We start from the raw sequence: 19,088 nt of genomic DNA, 5'->3' as shown, positions 1-19,088 counted from the left end.
TTGCTGGATTTATTCTGATGGTTTCTGTCCTGAAGCTTGTGAAGTTCCAGTATTTCCCATTATATACGCGTGTATCTTTCCCTCAGATACCAGTACTTGTCTTAATCATCTGTGTGGTGTAAATGTTCCTCAGGTTAGGGTTACCCTAACTCTGCACTGAAGTCTTCTCTGTAATAGGGAACTGTTGTATTCTTAACTTAGGCGGCACTGGATGCCAGCTCAGCTTCTGAAGGCTCTGTACTGTCCTGGAGTTTAGTGTTAATTGTCCTTGTGTAGGTTGCTGCAGCAGGAATGGCAGGATGGCAATGTTGAACATTTTAAATTGCAAAGCAGAATGTTGTGCAGTAGCGTCCCAACCTGTCTGGCCTTCTGGAAAATGTAAGTTCACGAGCTCCAAATACATCTAGCTAAACTGCTTCTGTGTGTCCTAATGAGATGATGCTCTAACATGTTGTGAAACATGAAGGTGAATGTTTTACTCTGTTGTAAGAATTTCAACTTCATGTTTCATTAGACCACTTCTTTAGCGTAGCTTGTTTTCTTAAAGACAAGTCATTTGTCAAATTTTCTGTTTTCTATCAAATTGAGACTTTCCCTCCACCTTATATATTCCATATGTACAGGTAAAGACCCATGAGGTCACATGATATGAACTCTCCTTAAGACACACCCCCTGTTCCTGCGAGTAAATAGCGTAAGATTGGTGGTTTGAATCGCACCCTTGCTGTTAGCTAGGTCTTCGCTGTCTCTTGCATTGCCAACTGGAGATGAGCTTGACTGGTCCACAAGCGGCGGTGAGTCGACCTCGCGAGGTTATTAGCGGAGCAGCCGATGCCCTGATATCCCGATGCCGGAGAATCCTGGTTTAATTAGACAGGCTCATAACTCATTCAAAAATCTGAACTGTTCTTTTAAAGTCGATCATTTTATCCTTTAAAACTCATCTTTGATCACCAAAATGACATCTTTAAACGTTTTTTCCTTTAAAAAAATGACTTGATGCCCTAAAATATCTTGAATGTAACTCGAAACCCTTGCCTCATTTAGTATGCGTGGTTCTATGAATATGCAAATGAGCCCTGCCTCCACTCACTCTCACTCAGAGATCCGCTGGTTGACGATCACACGTTGATCTGATTGGTTACAAGGTGACGTCAGAAACGCCAGCGATTTCAAACTGTTTTTGAGACTCTTTTTAAACACAGACACATAAACAACATTTAAACGCTGGATTTTCACCATAGGGGGCTTTACAATAAGTCTACGGTTTGACCTTGCTCTCCTTGCTCTCGGTGTCGAAGGGTGTTTCCTGTACATATGGAGTGTGTAATGCTGTATGAGTGTTAGCGTAGCGTCGAGTTCTGACCCAGCGTCACACACACATCTGCATGAGTGACATATGCTGAGTGTGATGAAGTGTGTGACGTCCTGTCGATATATCTCTTGCCAGAGCGGTTGCGGTTGAGAAGGAGCAAAGGCAACGAGCAGAGGTGAGTGAGAGGTCAGAGGTCAGGTCACTCCTCATACACTGACCGATGTCTGGAGTTTTGATCAATCTATTGTTCTTTCTGCAGGGTATGCTCAGTGCACGAATATATGTAAGAGTCTGAACGGCATACCTGTGACAGACGCGCGGAGTGTGTGTTGTGAACTGACTGTGTGTCTGCTCTGGTGTGTTTGTGCTGTCGGCACGTTTGCAGGTTCGGCGGCTCTATCAGCAGGCGCTCCAGAAACTGCCCCTGTGTGCTGCTCTCTGGAAAGATGTAAACACACACACACACACAGCTCAGTCAGGTGTGTGTGTGTGACGCGTCCCTCACCCCCCTCTCTCTCTCTCTCTGCAGTGTTTGCTCTTCGAGGCGGCAGAAGGAGGTAAAACTGACACACTGAAAAAAATAATTGACAAGTGCCAAGAGGTGGGAGTGAGTCTAAGTGAGCCGCTAGGGTTAGAGCCGAGCCACAGCGAGTGACACCACACTAGCCCAGCCAGACTCTCTCACACACACACACACACACACACACACACTCAGTGTTACGAGCAGAACCAGTCGAGACACTGAGCTGCCAATAATCCAGTGTTTGGGCCTGTTTTCACATCATGTACGTAAGTATAACTTTGTTGACGATACCTGTTGCTTTGATTTGCGTGTTCATTTGTAAACTAACACTTTTAATTTGACTTTTATTTTCTTTAACGTTGCGTCATAGTTGTTGACGCGCTGTGACTGTTTTAAGGTGGCTTGCCTCCTTCCGCTCAGTATACTCAGTTGTTGTTTCTCCTCATGGTGTCTCCGCCATGTGTCGTGAAGAATATGAACTCCGCTGGAGAGTTTAAGGCTCCGCACCAAGTGTTCTTCTTTTCTTTTGCTTTGGTTGTTGTTTTTCTGCTCCTCCAACCATGGATTAAATGGCTGTTATTGGAAGTATTGTGTGTGGCTCGCCGGTGTCGGCGCACTGATGACACTTCTCCACAGACTGCACATCTGACTCTCAGCACGTCTGTAGTCATGGACTGGCCACAACACCATCAACTGTTCATGTAATACTGTTTCTCCACCAATTCAAAATCCATGTTTGTATGTGTTTGTGCGTGTGTGTGTGTGTGTATATGCACACACACACGCACGTTGATTAACGTATTCTGCAGGAATGATAATCTTACACCTGTTTTTTTTTCTTTCAATTTATAATTGAACAATGTTTCTATTAAATTATTTTGTACAGAAGTACGGTGTTGTGTGTGTTATTGAGTGACGTTGGCTCTGGTATAAAGGCTGTTCATGAACTCAAGAAACGGGTGTCACTGATGTGTGCTTTCGAACAACATATGGGCAGATGAAATACAGAAGTCAGCTTTATCCATACAGCGCGCTTTTACAATACAGTGTTTCAAAGCAGCTTTACAGAGACAACAGGGAAATAATGCAGCAAAGTGTGTTTCCAGAAGAAAATAGCGTCAGTTCAGTGATGCTTCATTTCTGTAGTAAAAAGCTTATTAATTTAGTTTATATATATATAGATGCTCTGGAGAAAACTGATGTCACGCTTGTTGTTTTCCTCAAGATGATCGAGTTGCAGTTCAGAGATCACAGAAGATGCTTTAAACACTTGCATGCTGATCAAACCCAAGTCTCCTATTACACTGAAGGCTCATTGCTGATTTCAAAAAGGAAAACTGCACCGAACACTGTTATCAGAAGTCCAGAGACACCGGGTCCTCGGGGTCAGGAGCGAGTGATGGAGGACGGGACGGGTTCTGTGTCCAGTGTGTTCAGACTCCAGATGCTGGCCTTCCAGAACCCACTTCTGCTCCAGTCTCCGCATCGCACTGCTGGCTTTGTTCCTTTTACAACATATTTTAAAATAAATAAACCATAATACACATAATTTGTTGATTATAGCATTAAAATATATACAGGCACATGGAGGTAAAGCACATATCCATCAAAAAGATTGTATTGTTGTATAGTATACCACTGCACAGAACTCAAACTCCTCAGGTAGATTCACTCGCGGGTTTGAGACGGTGGCCGTCGAGGTCTCGCGCAGGAAGAGTTTCCGATCCGAGGGAGAAATACACGAACACGAGTGAGAGTCCAGAGGAAGGGCTTCATAAGGAGAGAGATGATTCAGAAGAACAACAGAGTTGTGTAACCAGCGAGTGTGTTTCGTGTTTGATATCTTGGGTTGGCCGCTTCAGAACACGCACTGCCTATGGCAAGCCGTTTTAACATTTAATCATTTAAGCCTACTAGTATCTATTTTCATGCTACTAGTACTTATTTTTTAGATACTAGTACTTATTCATTAGATACTAGTGCTTATTCTTTAGGTACTAGTACCTTTTTAAAGATACTAGTACTTATTCATTAGATACTAGTACTTATTCAATAGATACTAGTACTTATTCATTAGATACTAGTACTTATTCATTAGATACTAGTACTTATTCATTAGATACTAGTACTTATTCATTAGATACTAGTACTTATTCATTAGATACTAGTACTTATTCATTAGATACTAGTACTTATTCATTAGATACTAGTACTTATTCATTAGATACTAGTACTTATTTAATAGATACTAGTACTTATTCATTAGATACTAGTACTTATTTAAATAGTGACTAGTAACTTTTTTTTTGTTACTAGTAAAAAAAAACTTTTTTTGCCATTGACTTCTATGGGATCTGTCATTTAGATATCAACTATTCACTTCTGACTAGTATCTATTCCAATTGTGACTAGTACATATATATTAGATACTAGTACTTATTCATTAGGTACTAGTACTTATTTTTTAGATACTAGTACATTTTAATAGATACTAGTACCTATTAAATAGATACTAGTACCTATTAAATAGATACTAGTACTTATTCATTAGATACTAGTACTTATTCTTTAGATACTAGTGCTTATTATTTAGATACTAGTGCTTATTATTTAGATACTAGTGCTTATTATTTAGATACTAGTACTTATTCAATAGATACTAGTGCTTATTCTTTAGGTACTAGTGCCTATTCATTAGATACTAGTGCTTATTCTTTAGGTACTAGTACCTTTTTAAAGATACTAGTACTTATTTATTAGATACTAGTACTTATTCATTAGATACTAGTACTTATTCATTAGATACTAGTACTTATTCATTAGATACTAGTACTTATTCATTAGATACTAGTACTTATTCAATAGATACTAGTGCCTATTTATTAGATACTAGTATTTATTCCAAATGTTACTAGTAAGATTTTAAATTTTACTAGTAAGATTTTTAATTGAACTCTACCGTGGCCGTTCTGACTAGTCATAACATAAGACTAGTAAAAAAGCAGTTGTGACTAGTAAAATAAGAATAGTTACTAGTATCTATTGAATAAGTACTAGTATCTAATGAATAAGTACTAGTATCTAATGAATAAGTACTAGTATCTAATTAATAGATACTAGTATCTAAATAATAAGCACTAGTATCTAAATAATAAGCACTAGTATCTAAAGAATAAGTACTAGTATCTAATGAATAAGTACTAGTATCTATTTAATAGCTACTAGTATCTATTTAATAGGTACTAGTATCTATTAAAAGGTACTAGTATCTAAAAAATAAGTACTAGTACCTAATGAATAAGTACTAGTATCTAATATATATGTACTAGTCACAATTGGAATAGATACTAGTCAGAAGTGAATAGTTGATATCTAAATGACAGATCCCATAGAAGTCAATGGAAAAAAAAATTTTTTTTTACTAGTAACAAAAAAATAGTGACTAGTCACTATTTAAATAAGTACTAGTATCTAATGAATAAGTACTAGTATCTATTAAATAAGTACTAGTATCTAATGAATAAGTACTAGTATCTAATGAATAAGTACTAGTATCTAATGAATAAGTACTAGTATCTAATGAATAAGTACTAGTATCTAATGAATAAGTACTAGTATCTAATAAATAAGTACTAGTATCTTTAAAAAGGTACTAGTACCTAAAGAATAAGCACTAGTATCTAATGAATAAGTACTAGTATCTAATAAATAAGTACTAGTATCTTTAAAAAGGTACTAGTACCTAAAGAATAAGTACTAGTATCTAATGAATAAGTACTAGTATCTAATAAATAAGTACTAGTATCTTTAAAAAGGTACTAGTACCTAAAGAATAAGCACTAGTATCTAATGAATAGGCACTAGTACCTAAAGAATAAGCACTAGTATCTAATGAATAAGTACTAGTATCTAATGAATAAGTACTAGTACTTAATGGAATAGATACTATCTAAAAAATAAGTACTAGTAGCATGAAAATAGATAGGCTTAAATGATTAAATGTTAAAACGGCTTGCCATACACTGCCCAACGCCCGTTCCTCTCATAGACAGTATATAAGATGGACACGGCGACCCCATAGATTTCAACGGAGAAAAGGTTCCTCTAGCACTGGAGGGGATGTAATCAGTTACTGTATTTAAATATCTGTTTGGCTACTTAGTAGTTTTATCAAATATATTAGCAATTAATAGTCAACTGGCAGAGCAGCTCTTTGCCAAACTAAAAATAAATAAAAAATACTTTGTGAACATGAACCATCTACCCATGTTGATGAGGAACATAGTTCACCACATAGACATGCACAGAAAACAACACGAGGTTGGGGAGAATCCAGAAGGTTTTGGAGGTGAGGTGTCAATGAACATCGATGCAAACTATTCCACCGGTGAAATGTCAGGCTGTTATTGCAATATCTTCCTGAAATGCACGTCTTTGCAGCAGATCATTGTGTTAGTTCAGATTAATTATTGGGTATAATGAATGAAATAGTGTAGTGATGTCCTGGACACAATGCGGACTCCAGATGAGCCAGTGGTGGATGTTGGCTGACCCGCTCTGACTTCATATCGTTGGGTCTACATCCACATGAAGTTGAGGCAACAGTAAGGTGTGTGTTTGCATGTTTACTGCCACATTAGAAATGCTTCACATACATTTTCAAAAACCTTATTTGCCTCTAAATTTATACAATGATGAGCGATATTGGAATACATCGGGTATATTGATATGAATGATTACTCTCTCTCAAGCCATGTTGCATATTAACTGTGTCAGATCTAACAATTATTGAATTGATTCATTGTCAGGGGATGTACATGCCATTGATGTGCAATAGCAAGCTGGACCCCAGTCTGTCTCTCCCAATAAGTGAGCACTTTCTTGCTATTTCATTTTGATGTTTAAACACAATTGCATTATGTGTCCATTAATATGAAAACTGTGATCTACTTTCATATGCATTTTCTCTTCAGTATTATCTCAATAGCATCGAAGGACATGATCCTTGCCGTGTGGAAAACTGGACACTGGGTGTTGTGTGTCGGTTTATTTTGATTTGTAATATTACATGAATATTGCAATAGTATGTGGACTGCACTGTACAACTAACTTACCGTGGAATTAGTAAACAAATGATCAGGGGAACATTTATTTTTGAGGATAAGGAAATGTCATGAGATGGAATATCACACTGTAGACGTCTGTATTTCTCAGGTCTCGGAGCCAGAAGAGAGTCTTTGCTCCAGAAACCCATGGTGATGGCGATGATGGCCCATATGTGGCGCTGTTCAGGTTTTACACACCCATTATAAACTTGGCTCGAGTTCAGCCGTTCAACATTCCCCGTTCCACTGTTCACAAGTTCTTGTTTTCTTATGTGGTTTATATTGGTTGGTGTTCTCTATAGGAATAAATGGACCACTTTGGATTTCAACGTCAACATTTGTCTACATGCGTTTGTTTAGCACAGGGCAATCTAGTGAGCGTAGCACTCGTAGCATCTAGCGTGTCAGCCAGGCCCGGGTTTAGACACCTCAGTAGTACAGCACTAATCCGAACTCCTTAAACACATACTATAGATCTAATATTTACACATGGAATCAATGTTGATGTCACAGGCAGGGGGCGCTAGCCGCCACTCTTGTTTCTATACTACGCTGAGGAGCAAACCGTATCCCCACAAAAAAAGGTCAGAACTCAATGGAGTAGCTTCAAAACATTTTCTTTATTAAATTATTATTTATTAGTCTTAGAGTGGGAATTACTCTCAGGAGGTTTGGGCCACAGGAGGCTAGTCAGTGTCGGTTTAGCAATTCCTTATTTGATCCAGCTGGAGGTTTGGGCAATATGAGGCTAGTCAATAGCAGGGCAGCAGCTACGGGTTTCCTCCAGCAGGGGGATTGGACAGTAGAAGGCTAGTTAGCATCAGAGCAGCAGTTTCTCATTCTCTCCAGCAGGGGGCTCTGACCATTGAAAGCTAGTTAGCATTACCGCAGCAGTTTCTCGTTCTCTCCAGCAGGGGGCTCTGACCATTGAAAGCTAGTTAGCATTAGCGCAGCAGTTTCTCGTTCTCTCCCGCAGGGGGCTCTGGCAATGGAAAGCTAGTTAGCATTAGCGCAGCAGTTTCTCGTTCTCTCCAGCAGGGGGCTCTGACAATGGAAAGCTAGTTAGCATTAGCGCAGCAGTTTCTCGTTCTCTCCAGCAGGGGGCTCTGGCCATGGAAAGCTAGTTAGCATTAGCGCAGCAGTTTCTCGTTCTCTCCAGCAGGGGGCTCTGACAATGGAAAGCTAGTTAGCATTAGCGCAGCAGTTTCTCGTTCTCTCCAGCAGGGGGCTCTGGCAATGGAAAGCTAGTTAGCATCAGTGCAGCAGTTTCAGTCACAGGCAGTCAATTATCCCACCACATTGAACTACGAAGTAGACATAAACGGCACTTAGCTTGACGGCATCGGGCAGCTGTGGAGATCGTGAAATCCAATTCCGTCAGAATGCCGGTTTCATTTCGGATCCTCATCGGCTTCGCACAAACGTTGTCAGATCACCGGCCGGGTGCCTTTTCTGGGTGCCGTCTTCTCCCCCGAATCTGCCGTCGCTACTGCCGACAACATCGAACATATGAAGCACTGCCGCCTAACATGCGTACCAATCGCCAGCCTAGTTCCTTCCCGCCGAACACCTGAAGCTAGTTTGTCTAATAGATAGCTAGATGGACAACTGTTTACATCCAGACACAGGAGGCAGCCATTCTGCTGGGCCATCTTTGCCCATTCCCCGGCGTGTATGTTCCTCCCCCACTGAATATATATAGACCCTCCCCCCGTGACATCGATGCCGTTCTGCAGCCGAGCGATGACATCTCAGATCATCATCTAGTCTCGTCCACGACGCATCCCTGAAGTGCAGCTCATCGCCTGATCCTCGACAGACCGTCTCCACACCGACGGCACTCCGACCTCCAACAAGACCTGATACTGTTCTGATCCAGTCTGACCTCTGACCTCTGACCTGTAGTGCTCCTGGATCATAATCAGACCCTGTCCGCTGGTTGGCCAGAGGAGAACTGAGACTGAGTCTGGTTTCTCACGAGAGTTTCCTCCATTCTGTCACTGATGGAGTTTTGCTTCTTCACTGTCGCCTCTGCTTTCCTCTCGCTTAGTTGAGGACATTTAATATTCAGCAATATCATTGATCTCTGCACTGACAGCATTATATGAACATCATATGAGAACTGAATTCTACAACAAAAATGAAGCATCACTGAACTGACTGAAGCCGGACGATGACGCTGTTTTCTTCTAGAAACAAACTTGTTGTATAATTTCCCTGTTATCTCTGTGAAGCTGCTGTGATATCATCTGTGTTGTAAAATGCGCTGTATAAATAAAGGAGACTTGACTTGACAAACGGATCGGCCGCAATAGTCCCGGGTTAGCGCTAGCACTTGAGCCAACGCTCCTGGAACCAACAGTCGGCTTCATGAATAGGCCGAATGTCCTGAGAACACCGCCGTAGGAGTGTGTGACGCAAGGCCACGTTATCAATCAAAACACACACATGTGAGGCCCACCACACAAAATAAAAGATAAGGTAAAAAATGATCAACATTATTTAATTGTTAATCCATTACCATATAAACAACGTAAACTCTCATGTGGTGATGCTACAACACAACATTGCAGTAATGAGCATGTTATCAGAAAATGCAATAAAATACAAAACCAACTCTTCTGGAAAGTGGCGTTGTCCGTTGTTCTGGTTCAGGCGCAGACGCGAGAGGGAACGTTCACTATAGGAGTGTGTGGAAGATGAGGAAGTCCCGTTGGCCAATTCTCAAAGCCTAGATGTGCAAGTAGAAGCTTGTGTGTATCACACATTAACAGTAGGGCTCTATACTCGGTGTCGACTGAGACCCTGTGCTCAGAAGCAACACCAGGGCAAGTGGGATCAGTGCATCCCTAAAACTAGTTAAAACATGATTAAAACATGATTATTTGTCCTTTAATGATGTCTGATGGTGTCCCAGTGAAGCAGGACGGCCACTGGTGCCACTCAAACCCAATCCAGCGTGTCTACGGTGACGGAACTGTGACTGAGAACACAACATGAGCTATCACAGATAACACCTTATCCATTACATACGGTTAATACACTGAGTTTGTCAGCGTAGACCGTGTGTGTGTGTGTGTGTGTGTGTGTGTGTGTGTGTGTGTGTGTGTGTGTGTGTGTGTGTTGTGGAGAGGTGGAATGTGTGTTTTCCTGAAGGTAGTGGACATCTCTGAGGATCTGAAGATCTTCCAGAAATCTCTGCATGTCTTCAACTGGACTGATAATATTGTATAGTATTTCAAACCAGTTGTGGGCACACACTCGACTTCATGAACCAATATTTAGCAGCACTCCTTCCAGTAAAGATGGCGTGCGTGTCAGGACGTCCCCGGGCGGTGGCGGAGGCGTTAGCGTGTAGACCCCTGTGCTGTCACTAGCCTCACACTATTGAATAGAAGGAAGCGGCGGTCAGTGACTCTTCCTTCCCCTGAGCGAGGGTTTCCTCCGGAGCCTCGGAGCCTCGGAGCCTCAGTGCAGCTCAGAGAACCGGCCGGGAACATGCGGACGCTCCTGCTCCTCCTGCTGCTCTCACTGCAGCGGCTCTCGGCTCTCCGTGAGTATTATCCTCCATCTGCACTCCTCCTGCACTCCTCCGGCTAGATGAAGCTGTGGTTATGGGGAACATCCCAAACCTCAAACTGCTGGAACTATAGCGGGTCTACACTCAACTCCTCATAACACAACACTACACACACTCATCACAGTGTACACTCTTTATTATTATTATGTACATTATAATTGTTGCAATGTTTTGTAAAGTGTTTTGGTAACAATAATGTTTCATTTGTTAACATTATTTATTATATTAACTAACTTGAACTAACTGTGAGTAATACATTTATTACAGTATTTATTCATCTTTGTTAGTATTAGTTAATAAAAATACAGTTGTTCAATGTTTGTTCATGTTAGTTCACAGCGCATTAACTAATGTTAACTAATACAACCTTTGATTTGAATAATGTATTATTAAATGTATTATTAATATTAACTAAGATTAATCAAAAGCTGTAGAAGTATTGCTCATTCTCAGTTCTTGTTAACTAAAGTAGTTAACTAATGTTAAGTAATGATACCTTACTGTAAAGTGTTACTATTTTTTATTAATGGTGCTATTATATTATATTATACATAATCTTGCCAATCTCAACACAATAAATCCCTCAATTTTCAAAAAGAAAATGTGTTGCGTGTGTGTTGAGGCTAACACTAGTCGTGATCTGTTAGCTGTGTGTGTTGAGGCTAACGCTAGTCGTGATCTGTTATCTGTGTGTGTTGCTGCTAACACTAGTCGTGATCTGTTAGCTGTGTGTGTTGCTGCTAACACTAGTCGTGATCTGTTAGCTGTGTGTGTTGCTGCTAACACTAGTCGTGATCTGTTAGCTGTGTGTGTTGCTGCTAACACTAGTCGTGATCTGTTAGCTGTGTGTGTTGAGGCTAACGCTAGTCGTGATCTGTTATCTGTGTGTGTTGCTGCTAACACTAGTCGTGATCTGTTAGCTGTGTGTGTTGAGGCTAACGCTAGTCGTGATCTGTTATCTGTGTGTGTTGAGGCTAACACTAGTCGTGATCTGTTAGCTGTGTGTGTTGAGGCTAACACTAGTCGTGATCTGTTATCTGTGTGTGTTGCTGCTAACACTAGTCGTGATCTGTTAGCTGTGTGTGTTGAGGCTAACGCTAGTCGTGATCTGTTATCTGTGTGTGTTGCTGCTAACACTAGTCGTGATCTGTTATCTGTGTGTGTTGCTGCTAACACTAGTCGTGATCTGTTAGCTGTGTGTGTTGAGGCTAACGCTAGTCGTGATCTGTTATCTGTGTGTGTTGCTGCTAACGCTAGTCGTGATCTGTTATCTGTGTGTGTTGCTGCTAACACTAGTCGTGATCTGTTAGCTGTGTGTGTTGCGGCTAACACTAGTCGTGATCTGTTAGCTGTGTGTGTTGCTGCTAACACTAGTCGTGATCTGTTAGCTGTGTGTGTTGAGGCTAACGCTAGTCGTGATCTGTTATCTGTGTGTGTTGCTGCTAACACTAGTCGTGATCTGTTATCTGTGTGTGTTGCTGCTAACACTAGTCGTGATCTGTTATCTGTGTGTGTTGCTGCTAACACTAGTCGTGATCTGTTAGCTGTGTGTGTTGAGGCTAACGCTAGTCGTGATCTGTTAGCTGTGTGTGTTGAGGCTAACACTAGTCGTGATCTGTTATCTGTGTGTGTTGAGGCTAACGCTAGTCGTGATCTGTTAGCTGTGTGTGTTGCTGCTAACACTAGTCGTGATCTGTTAGCTGTGTGTGTTGCGGCTAACACTAGTCGTGATCTGTTAGCTGTGTGTGTTGAGGCTAACACTAGTCGTGATCTGTTAGCTGTGTGTGTTGCTGCTAACACTAGTCGTGATCTGTTAGCTGTGTGTGTTGCTGCTAACACTAGTCGTGATCTGTTAGCTGTGTGTGTTGAGGCTAACACTAGTCGTGATCTGTTAGCTGTGTGTGTTGAGGCTAACACTAGTCGTGATCTGTTATCTGTGTGTGTTGAGGCTAACACTAGTCGTGATCTGTTAGCTGTGTGTGTTGAGGCTAACACTAGTCGTGATCTGTTATCTGTGTGTGTTGCTGCTAACACTAGTCGTGATCTGTTAGCTGTGTGTGTTGCTGCTAACACTAGTCGTGATCTGTTATCTGTGTGTGTTGCTGCTAACACTAGTCGTGATCTGTTAGCTGTGTGTGTTGCTGCTAACACTAGTCGTGATCTGTTATCTGTGTGTGTTGCGGCTAACGCTAGTCGTGATCTGTTAGCTGTGTGTGTTGCTGCTAACACTAGTCGTGATCTGTTAGCTGTGTGTGTTGAGGCTAACGCTAGTCGTGATCTGTTAGCTGTGTGTGTTGAGGCTAACACTAGTCGTGATCTGTTAGCTGTGTGTGTTGCGGCTAACACTAGTCGTGATCTGTTATCTGTGTGTGTTGAGGCTAACACTAGTCGTGATCTGTTAGCTGTGTGTGTTGCTGCTAACACTAGTCGTGATCTGTTATCTGTGTGTGTTGCGGCTAACACTAGTCGTGATCTGTTAGCTGTGTGTGTTGCGGCTAACGCTAGTCGTGATCTGTTAGCTGTGTGTGTTGCTGCTAACACTAGTCGTGATCTGTTATCTGTGTGTGTTGCGGCTAACACTAGTCGTGATCTGTTATCTGTGTGTGTTGAGGCTAACACTAGTCGTGATCTGTTAGCTGTGTGTGTTGCTGCTAACACTAGTCGTGATCTGTTAGCTGTGTGTGTTGCTGCTAACACTAGTCGTGATCTGTTATCTGTGTGTGTTGAGGCTAACACTAGTCGTGATCTGTTAGCTGTGTGTGTTGCTGCTAACACTAGTCGTGATCTGTTAGCTGTGTGTGTTGCTGCTAACACTAGTCGTGATCTGTTATCTGTGTGTGTTGCTGCTAACACTAGTCGTGATCTGTTAGCTGTGTGTGTTGCGGCTAACACTAGTCGTGATCTGTTAGCTGTGTGTGTTGCGGCTAACGCTAGTCGTGATCTGTTAGCTGTGTGTGTTGCTGCTAACACTAGTCGTGATCTGTTATCTGTGTGTGTTGCGGCTAACACTAGTCGTGATCTGTTATCTGTGTGTGTTGAGGCTAACACTAGTCGTGATCTGTTAGCTGTGTGTGTTGCGGCTAACACTAGTCGTGATCTGTTATCTGTGTGTGTTGAGGCTAACACTAGTCGTGATCTGTTAGCTGTGTGTGTTGCTGCTAACACTAGTCGTGATCTGTTAGCTGAGTGTGTTGAGGCTAACACTAGTCGTGATCTGTTAGCTGTGTGTGTTGCGGCTAACACTAGTCGTGATCTGTTAGCTGTGTGTGTTGAGGCTAACGCTAGTCGTGATCTGTTAGCTGTGTGTGTTGCTGCTAACACTAGTCGTGATCTGTTATCTGTGTGTGTTGCGGCTAACACTAGTCGTGATCTGTTAGCTGTGTGTGTTGAGGCTAACACTAGTCGTGATCTATTAGCTGTGTGTGTTGCGGCTAACACTAGTCGTGATCTGTTAGCTGTGTGTGTTGAGGCTAACGCTAGTCGTGATCTGTTAGCTGTGTGTGTTGCTGCTAACACTAGTCGTGATCTGTTATCTGTGTGTGTTGCGGCTAACACTAGTCGTGATCTGTTAGCTGTGTGTGTTGAGGCTAACGCTAGTCGTGATCTGTTAGCTGTGTGTGTTGCTGCTAACACTAGTCGTGATCTGTTATCTATGTGTGTTGCGGCTAACACTAGTCGTGATCTGTTAGCTGTGTGTGTTGCGGCTAACACTAGTCGTGATCTGTTAGCTGTGTGTGTTGAGGCTAACGCTAGTCGTGATCTGTTAGCTGTGTGTGTTGCTGCTAACACTAGTCGTGATCTGTTATCTGTGTGTGTTGCTGCTAACACTAGTCGTGATCTGTTAGCTGTGTGTGTTGCGGCTAACACTAGTCGTGATCTGTTAGCTGTGTGTGTTGAGGCTAACACTAGTCGTGATCTGTTAGCTGTGTGTGTTGCGGCTAACACTAGTCGTGATCTGTTAGCTGTGTGTGTTGAGGCTAACACTAGTCGTGATCTGTTATCTGTGTGTGTTGCTGCTAACACTAGTCGTGATCTGTTATCTGTGTGTGTTGCGGCTAACACTAGTCGTGATCTGTTAGCTGTGTGTGTTGAGGCTAACACTAGTCGTGATCTGTTAGCTGTGTGTGTTGCGGCTAACACTAGTCGTGATCTGTTATCTGTGTGTGTTGAGGCTAACGCTAGTCGTGATCTGTTAGCTGTGTGTGTTGAGGCTAACACTAGTCGTGATCTGTTAGCTGTGTGTGTTGAGGCTAACACTAGTCGTGATCTGTTATCTGTGTGTGTTGAGGCTAACGCTAGTCGTGATCTGTTAGCTGTGTGTGTTGCTGCTAACACTAGTCGTGATCTGTTATCTGTGTGTGTTGCTGCTAACACTAGTCGTGATCTGTTAGCTGTGTGTGTTGCGGCTAACACTAGTCGTGATCTGTTAGCTGTGTGTGTTGAGGCTAACACTAGTCGTGATCTGTTATCTGTGTGTGTTGCTGCTAACACTAGTCGTGATCTGTTATCTGTGTGTGTTGCGGCTAACACTAGTCGTGATCTGTTATCTGTGTGTGTTGCGGCTAACACTAGTCGTGATCTGTTATCTGTGTGTGTTGCGGCTAACACTAGTCGTGATCTGTTAGCTGTGTGTGTTGCGGCTAACGCTAGTCGTGATCTGTTAGCTGTGTGTGTTGCGGCTAACACTAGTCGTGATCTGTTAGCTGTGTGTGTTGCTGCTAACACTAGTCGTGATCTGTTATCTGTGTGTGTTGCGGCTAACACTAGTCGTGATCTGTTAGCTGTGTGTGTTGCGGCTAACGCTAGTCGTGATCTGTTAGCTGTGTGTGTTGCTGCTAACACTAGTCGTGATCTGTTAGCTGTGTGTGTTGCGGCTAACACTAGTCGTGATCTGTTAGCTGTGTGTGTTGCTGCTAACACTAGTCGTGATCTGTTAGCTGTGTGTGTTGAGGCTAACACTAGTCGTGATCTGTTATCTGTGTGTGTTGCGGCTAACACTAGTCGTGATCTGTTAGCTGTGTGTGTTGCTGCTAACACTAGTCGTGATCTGTTAGCTGTGTGTGTTGCGGCTAACACTAGTCGTGATCTGTTAGCTGTGTGTGTTGAGGCTAACACTAGTCGTGATCTGTTAGCTGTGTGTGTTGCTGCTAACACTAGTCGTGATCTGTTAGCTGTGTGTGTTGCTGCTAACACTAGTCGTGATCTGTTAGCTGTGTGTGTTGCGGCTAACACTAGTCGTGATCTGTTAGCTGTGTGTGTTGAGGCTAACGCTAGTCGTGATCTGTTAGCTGTGTGTGTTGCTGCTAACACTAGTCGTGATCTGTTAGCTGTGTGTGTTGCTGCTAACACTAGTCGTGATCTGTTAGCTGTGTGTGTTGAGGCTAACACTAGTCGTGATCTGTTATCTGTGTGTGTTGCTGCTAACACTAGTCGTGATCTGTTAGCTGTGTGTGTTGCGGCTAACACTAGTCGTGATCTGTTAGCTGTGTGTGTTGCTGCTAACACTAGTCGTGATCTGTTAGCTGTGTGTGTTGCTGCTAACACTAGTCGTGATCTGTTAGCTGTGTGTGTTGCTGCTAACACTAGTCGTGATCTGTTAGCTGTGTGTGTTGAGGCTAACACTAGTCGTGATCTGTTAGCTGTGTGTGTTGCTGCTAACACTAGTCGTGATCTGTTAGCTGTGTGTGTTGCGGCTAACACTAGTCGTGATCTGTTAGCTGTGTGTGTTGCTGCTAACACTAGTCGTGATCTGTTAGCTGTGTGTGTTGCTGCTAACACTAGTCGTGATCTGTTAGCTGTGTGTGTTGCTGCTAACACTAGTCGTGATCTGTTAGCTGTGTGTGTTGCGGCTAACACTAGTCGTGATCTGTTAGCTGTGTGTGTTGCTGCTAACACTAGTCGTGATCTGTTAGCTGTGTGTGTTGCGGCTAACACTAGTCGTGATCTGTTAGCTGTGTGTGTTGCTGCTAACACTAGTCGTGATCTGTTAGCTGTGTGTGTTGAGGCTAACACTAGTCGTGATCTGTTAGCTGTGTGTGTTGCTGCTAACACTAGTCGTGATCTGTTATCTGTGTGTGTTGCTGCTAACACTAGTCGTGATCTGTTAGCTGTGTGTGTTGCTGCTAACACTAGTCGTGATCTGTTAGCTGTGTGTGTTGCTGCTAACACTAGTCGTGATCTGTTAGCTGTGTGTGTTGCGGCTAACACTAGTCGTGATCTGTTAGCTGTGTGTGTGTTGAGGCTAACACTAGTCGTGATATGTTAGCTGTGTGTGTTGCTGCTAACACTAGTCGTGATCTGTTAGCTGTGTGTGTTGCTGCTAACACTAGTCGTGATCTGTTAGCTGTGTGTGTTGAGGCTAACACTAGTCGTGATCTGTTAGCTGTGTGTGTTGAGGCTAACACTAGTCGTGATCTGTTATCTGTGTGTGTTGCGGCTAACACTAGTCGTGATCTGTTAGCTGTGTGTGTTGCTGCTAACACTAGTCGTGATCTGTTAGCTGTGTGTGTTGCTGCTAACACTAGTCGTGATCTGTTAGCTGTGTGTGTTGCGGCTAACACTAGTCGTGATCTGTTAGCTGTGTGTGTTGCTGCTAACACTAGTCGTGATCTGTTAGCTGTGTGTGTTGCTGCTAACACTAGTCGTGATCTGTTAGCTGTGTGTGTTGAGGCTAACACTAGTCGTGATCTGTTAGCTGTGTGTGTTGAGGCTAACACTAGTCGTGATCTGTTAGCTGTGTGTGTTGCTGCTAACACTAGTCGTGATCTGTTAGCTGTGTGTGTTGCTGCTAACACTAGTCGTGATCTGTTAGCTGTGTGTGTTGCGGCTAACACTAGTCGTGATCTGTTAGCTGTGTGTGTTGCTGCTAACACTAGTCGTGATCTGTTAGCTGTGTGTGTTGCTGCTAACACTAGTCGTGATCTGTTAGCTGTGTGTGTTGAGGCTAACACTAGTCGTGATCTGTTAGCTGTGTGTGTTGAGGCTAACACTAGTCGTGATCTGTTAGCTGTGTGTGTTGCGGCTAACACTAGTCGTGATCTGTTATCTGTGTGTGTTGAGGCTAACGCTAGTCGTGATCTGTTAGCTGTGTGTGTTGAGGCTAACACTAGTCGTGATCTGTTAGCTGTGTGTGTTGAGGCTAACACTAGTCGTGATCTGTTATCTGTGTGTGTTGAGGCTAACGCTAGTCGTGATCTGTTAGCTGTGTGTGTTGCTGCTAACACTAGTCGTGATCTGTTAGCTGTGTGTGTTGCTGCTAACACTAGTCGTGATCTGTTAGCTGTGTGTGTTGAGGCTAACACTAGTCGTGATCTGTTAGCTGTGTGTGTTGCTGCTAACACTAGTCGTGATCTGTTAGCTGTGTGTGTTGCGGCTAACACTAGTCGTGATCTGTTAGCTGTGTGTGTTGCTGCTAACACTAGTCGTGATCTGTTAGCTGTGTGTGTTGCTGCTAACACTAGTCGTGATCTGTTAGCTGTGTGTGTTGCTGCTAACACTAGTCGTGATCTGTTAGCTGTGTGTGTTGCGGCTAACACTAGTCGTGATCTGTTAGCTGTGTGTGTTGCTGCTAACACTAGTCGTGATCTGTTAGCTGTGTGTGTTGCGGCTAACACTAGTCGTGATCTGTTAGCTGTGTGTGTTGCTGCTAACACTAGTCGTGATCTGTTAGCTGTGTGTGTTGCTGCTAACACTAGTCGTGATCTGTTATCTGTGTGTGTTGCTGCTAACACTAGTCGTGATCTGTTAGCTGTGTGTGTTGCTGCTAACACTAGTCGTGATCTGTTAGCTGTGTGTGTTGCTGCTAACACTAGTCGTGATCTGTTAGCTGTGTGTGTTGCGGCTAACACTAGTCGTGATCTGTTAGCTGTGTGTGTGTTGAGGCTAACACTAGTCGTGATATGTTAGCTGTGTGTGTTGCTGCTAACACTAGTCGTGATCTGTTAGCTGTGTGTGTTGCTGCTAACACTAGTCGTGATCTGTTAGCTGTGTGTGTTGAGGCTAACACTAGTCGTGATCTGTTAGCTGTGTGTGTTGAGGCTAACACTAGTCGTGATCTGTTATCTGTGTGTGTTGCGGCTAACACTAGTCGTGATCTGTTAGCTGTGTGTGTTGCTGCTAACACTAGTCGTGATCTGTTAGCTGTGTGTGTTGCTGCTAACACTAGTCGTGATCTGTTAGCTGTGTGTGTTGCGGCTAACACTAGTCGTGATCTGTTAGCTGTGTGTGTTGCTGCTAACACTAGTCGTGATCTGTTAGCTGTGTGTGTTGCTGCTAACACTAGTCGTGATCTGTTAGCTGTGTGTGTTGAGGCTAACACTAGTCGTGATCTGTTAGCTGTGTGTGTTGAGGCTAACACTAGTCGTGATCTGTTAGCTGTGTGTGTTGCTGCTAACACTAGTCGTGATCTGTTAGCTGTGTGTGTTGCTGCTAACACTAGTCGTGATCTGTTAGCTGTGTGTGTTGCGGCTAACACTAGTCGTGATCTGTTAGCTGTGTGTGTTGCTGCTAACACTAGTCGTGATCTGTTAGCTGTGTGTGTTGCTGCTAACACTAGTCGTGATCTGT

At 42.9% G+C, this 19,088-nt stretch overlaps 2 protein-coding genes across 2 annotated transcripts in view; both read left to right on the top strand.

The window, feature by feature from the left end:
- zfc3h1 (zinc finger C3H1-type containing) overlaps positions 1-2,725 on the top strand; it is a 41,258-nt gene extending 38,533 nt beyond the window's left edge. The window contains exons 32-35 of the mRNA XM_079604534.1: positions 277-378; positions 1,451-1,490; positions 1,701-1,763; positions 1,845-2,725. Coding sequence (XP_079460660.1) covers positions 277-378; positions 1,451-1,490; positions 1,701-1,763; positions 1,845-1,970 — 331 coding nt within the window. The 3' untranslated portion in view covers positions 1,971-2,725. The remainder of the gene's footprint in view (positions 1-276; positions 379-1,450; positions 1,491-1,700; positions 1,764-1,844) is intronic.
- A 7,677-nt stretch (positions 2,726-10,402) lies between these two features.
- Positions 10,403-19,088, top strand: part of ptprbl (protein tyrosine phosphatase receptor type B, like) — a 68,531-nt gene continuing 59,845 nt past the window's right edge. The window contains exon 1 of the mRNA XM_079603993.1: positions 10,403-10,496. Within this exon, the coding sequence (XP_079460119.1) occupies positions 10,442-10,496 (55 nt within the window). The 5' untranslated portion in view covers positions 10,403-10,441. The remainder of the gene's footprint in view (positions 10,497-19,088) is intronic.

The sequence above is a fragment of the Phoxinus phoxinus genome (assembly GCF_949152265.1).
Source record: "Phoxinus phoxinus genome assembly, chromosome: 25".
In the NCBI taxonomy this organism is placed as follows: domain Eukaryota; kingdom Metazoa; phylum Chordata; class Actinopteri; order Cypriniformes; family Leuciscidae; genus Phoxinus; species Phoxinus phoxinus.
The sequence above is the reverse complement of the archived record's forward strand: the minus strand, read 5'-3'. Positions and strand labels throughout refer to the sequence as shown.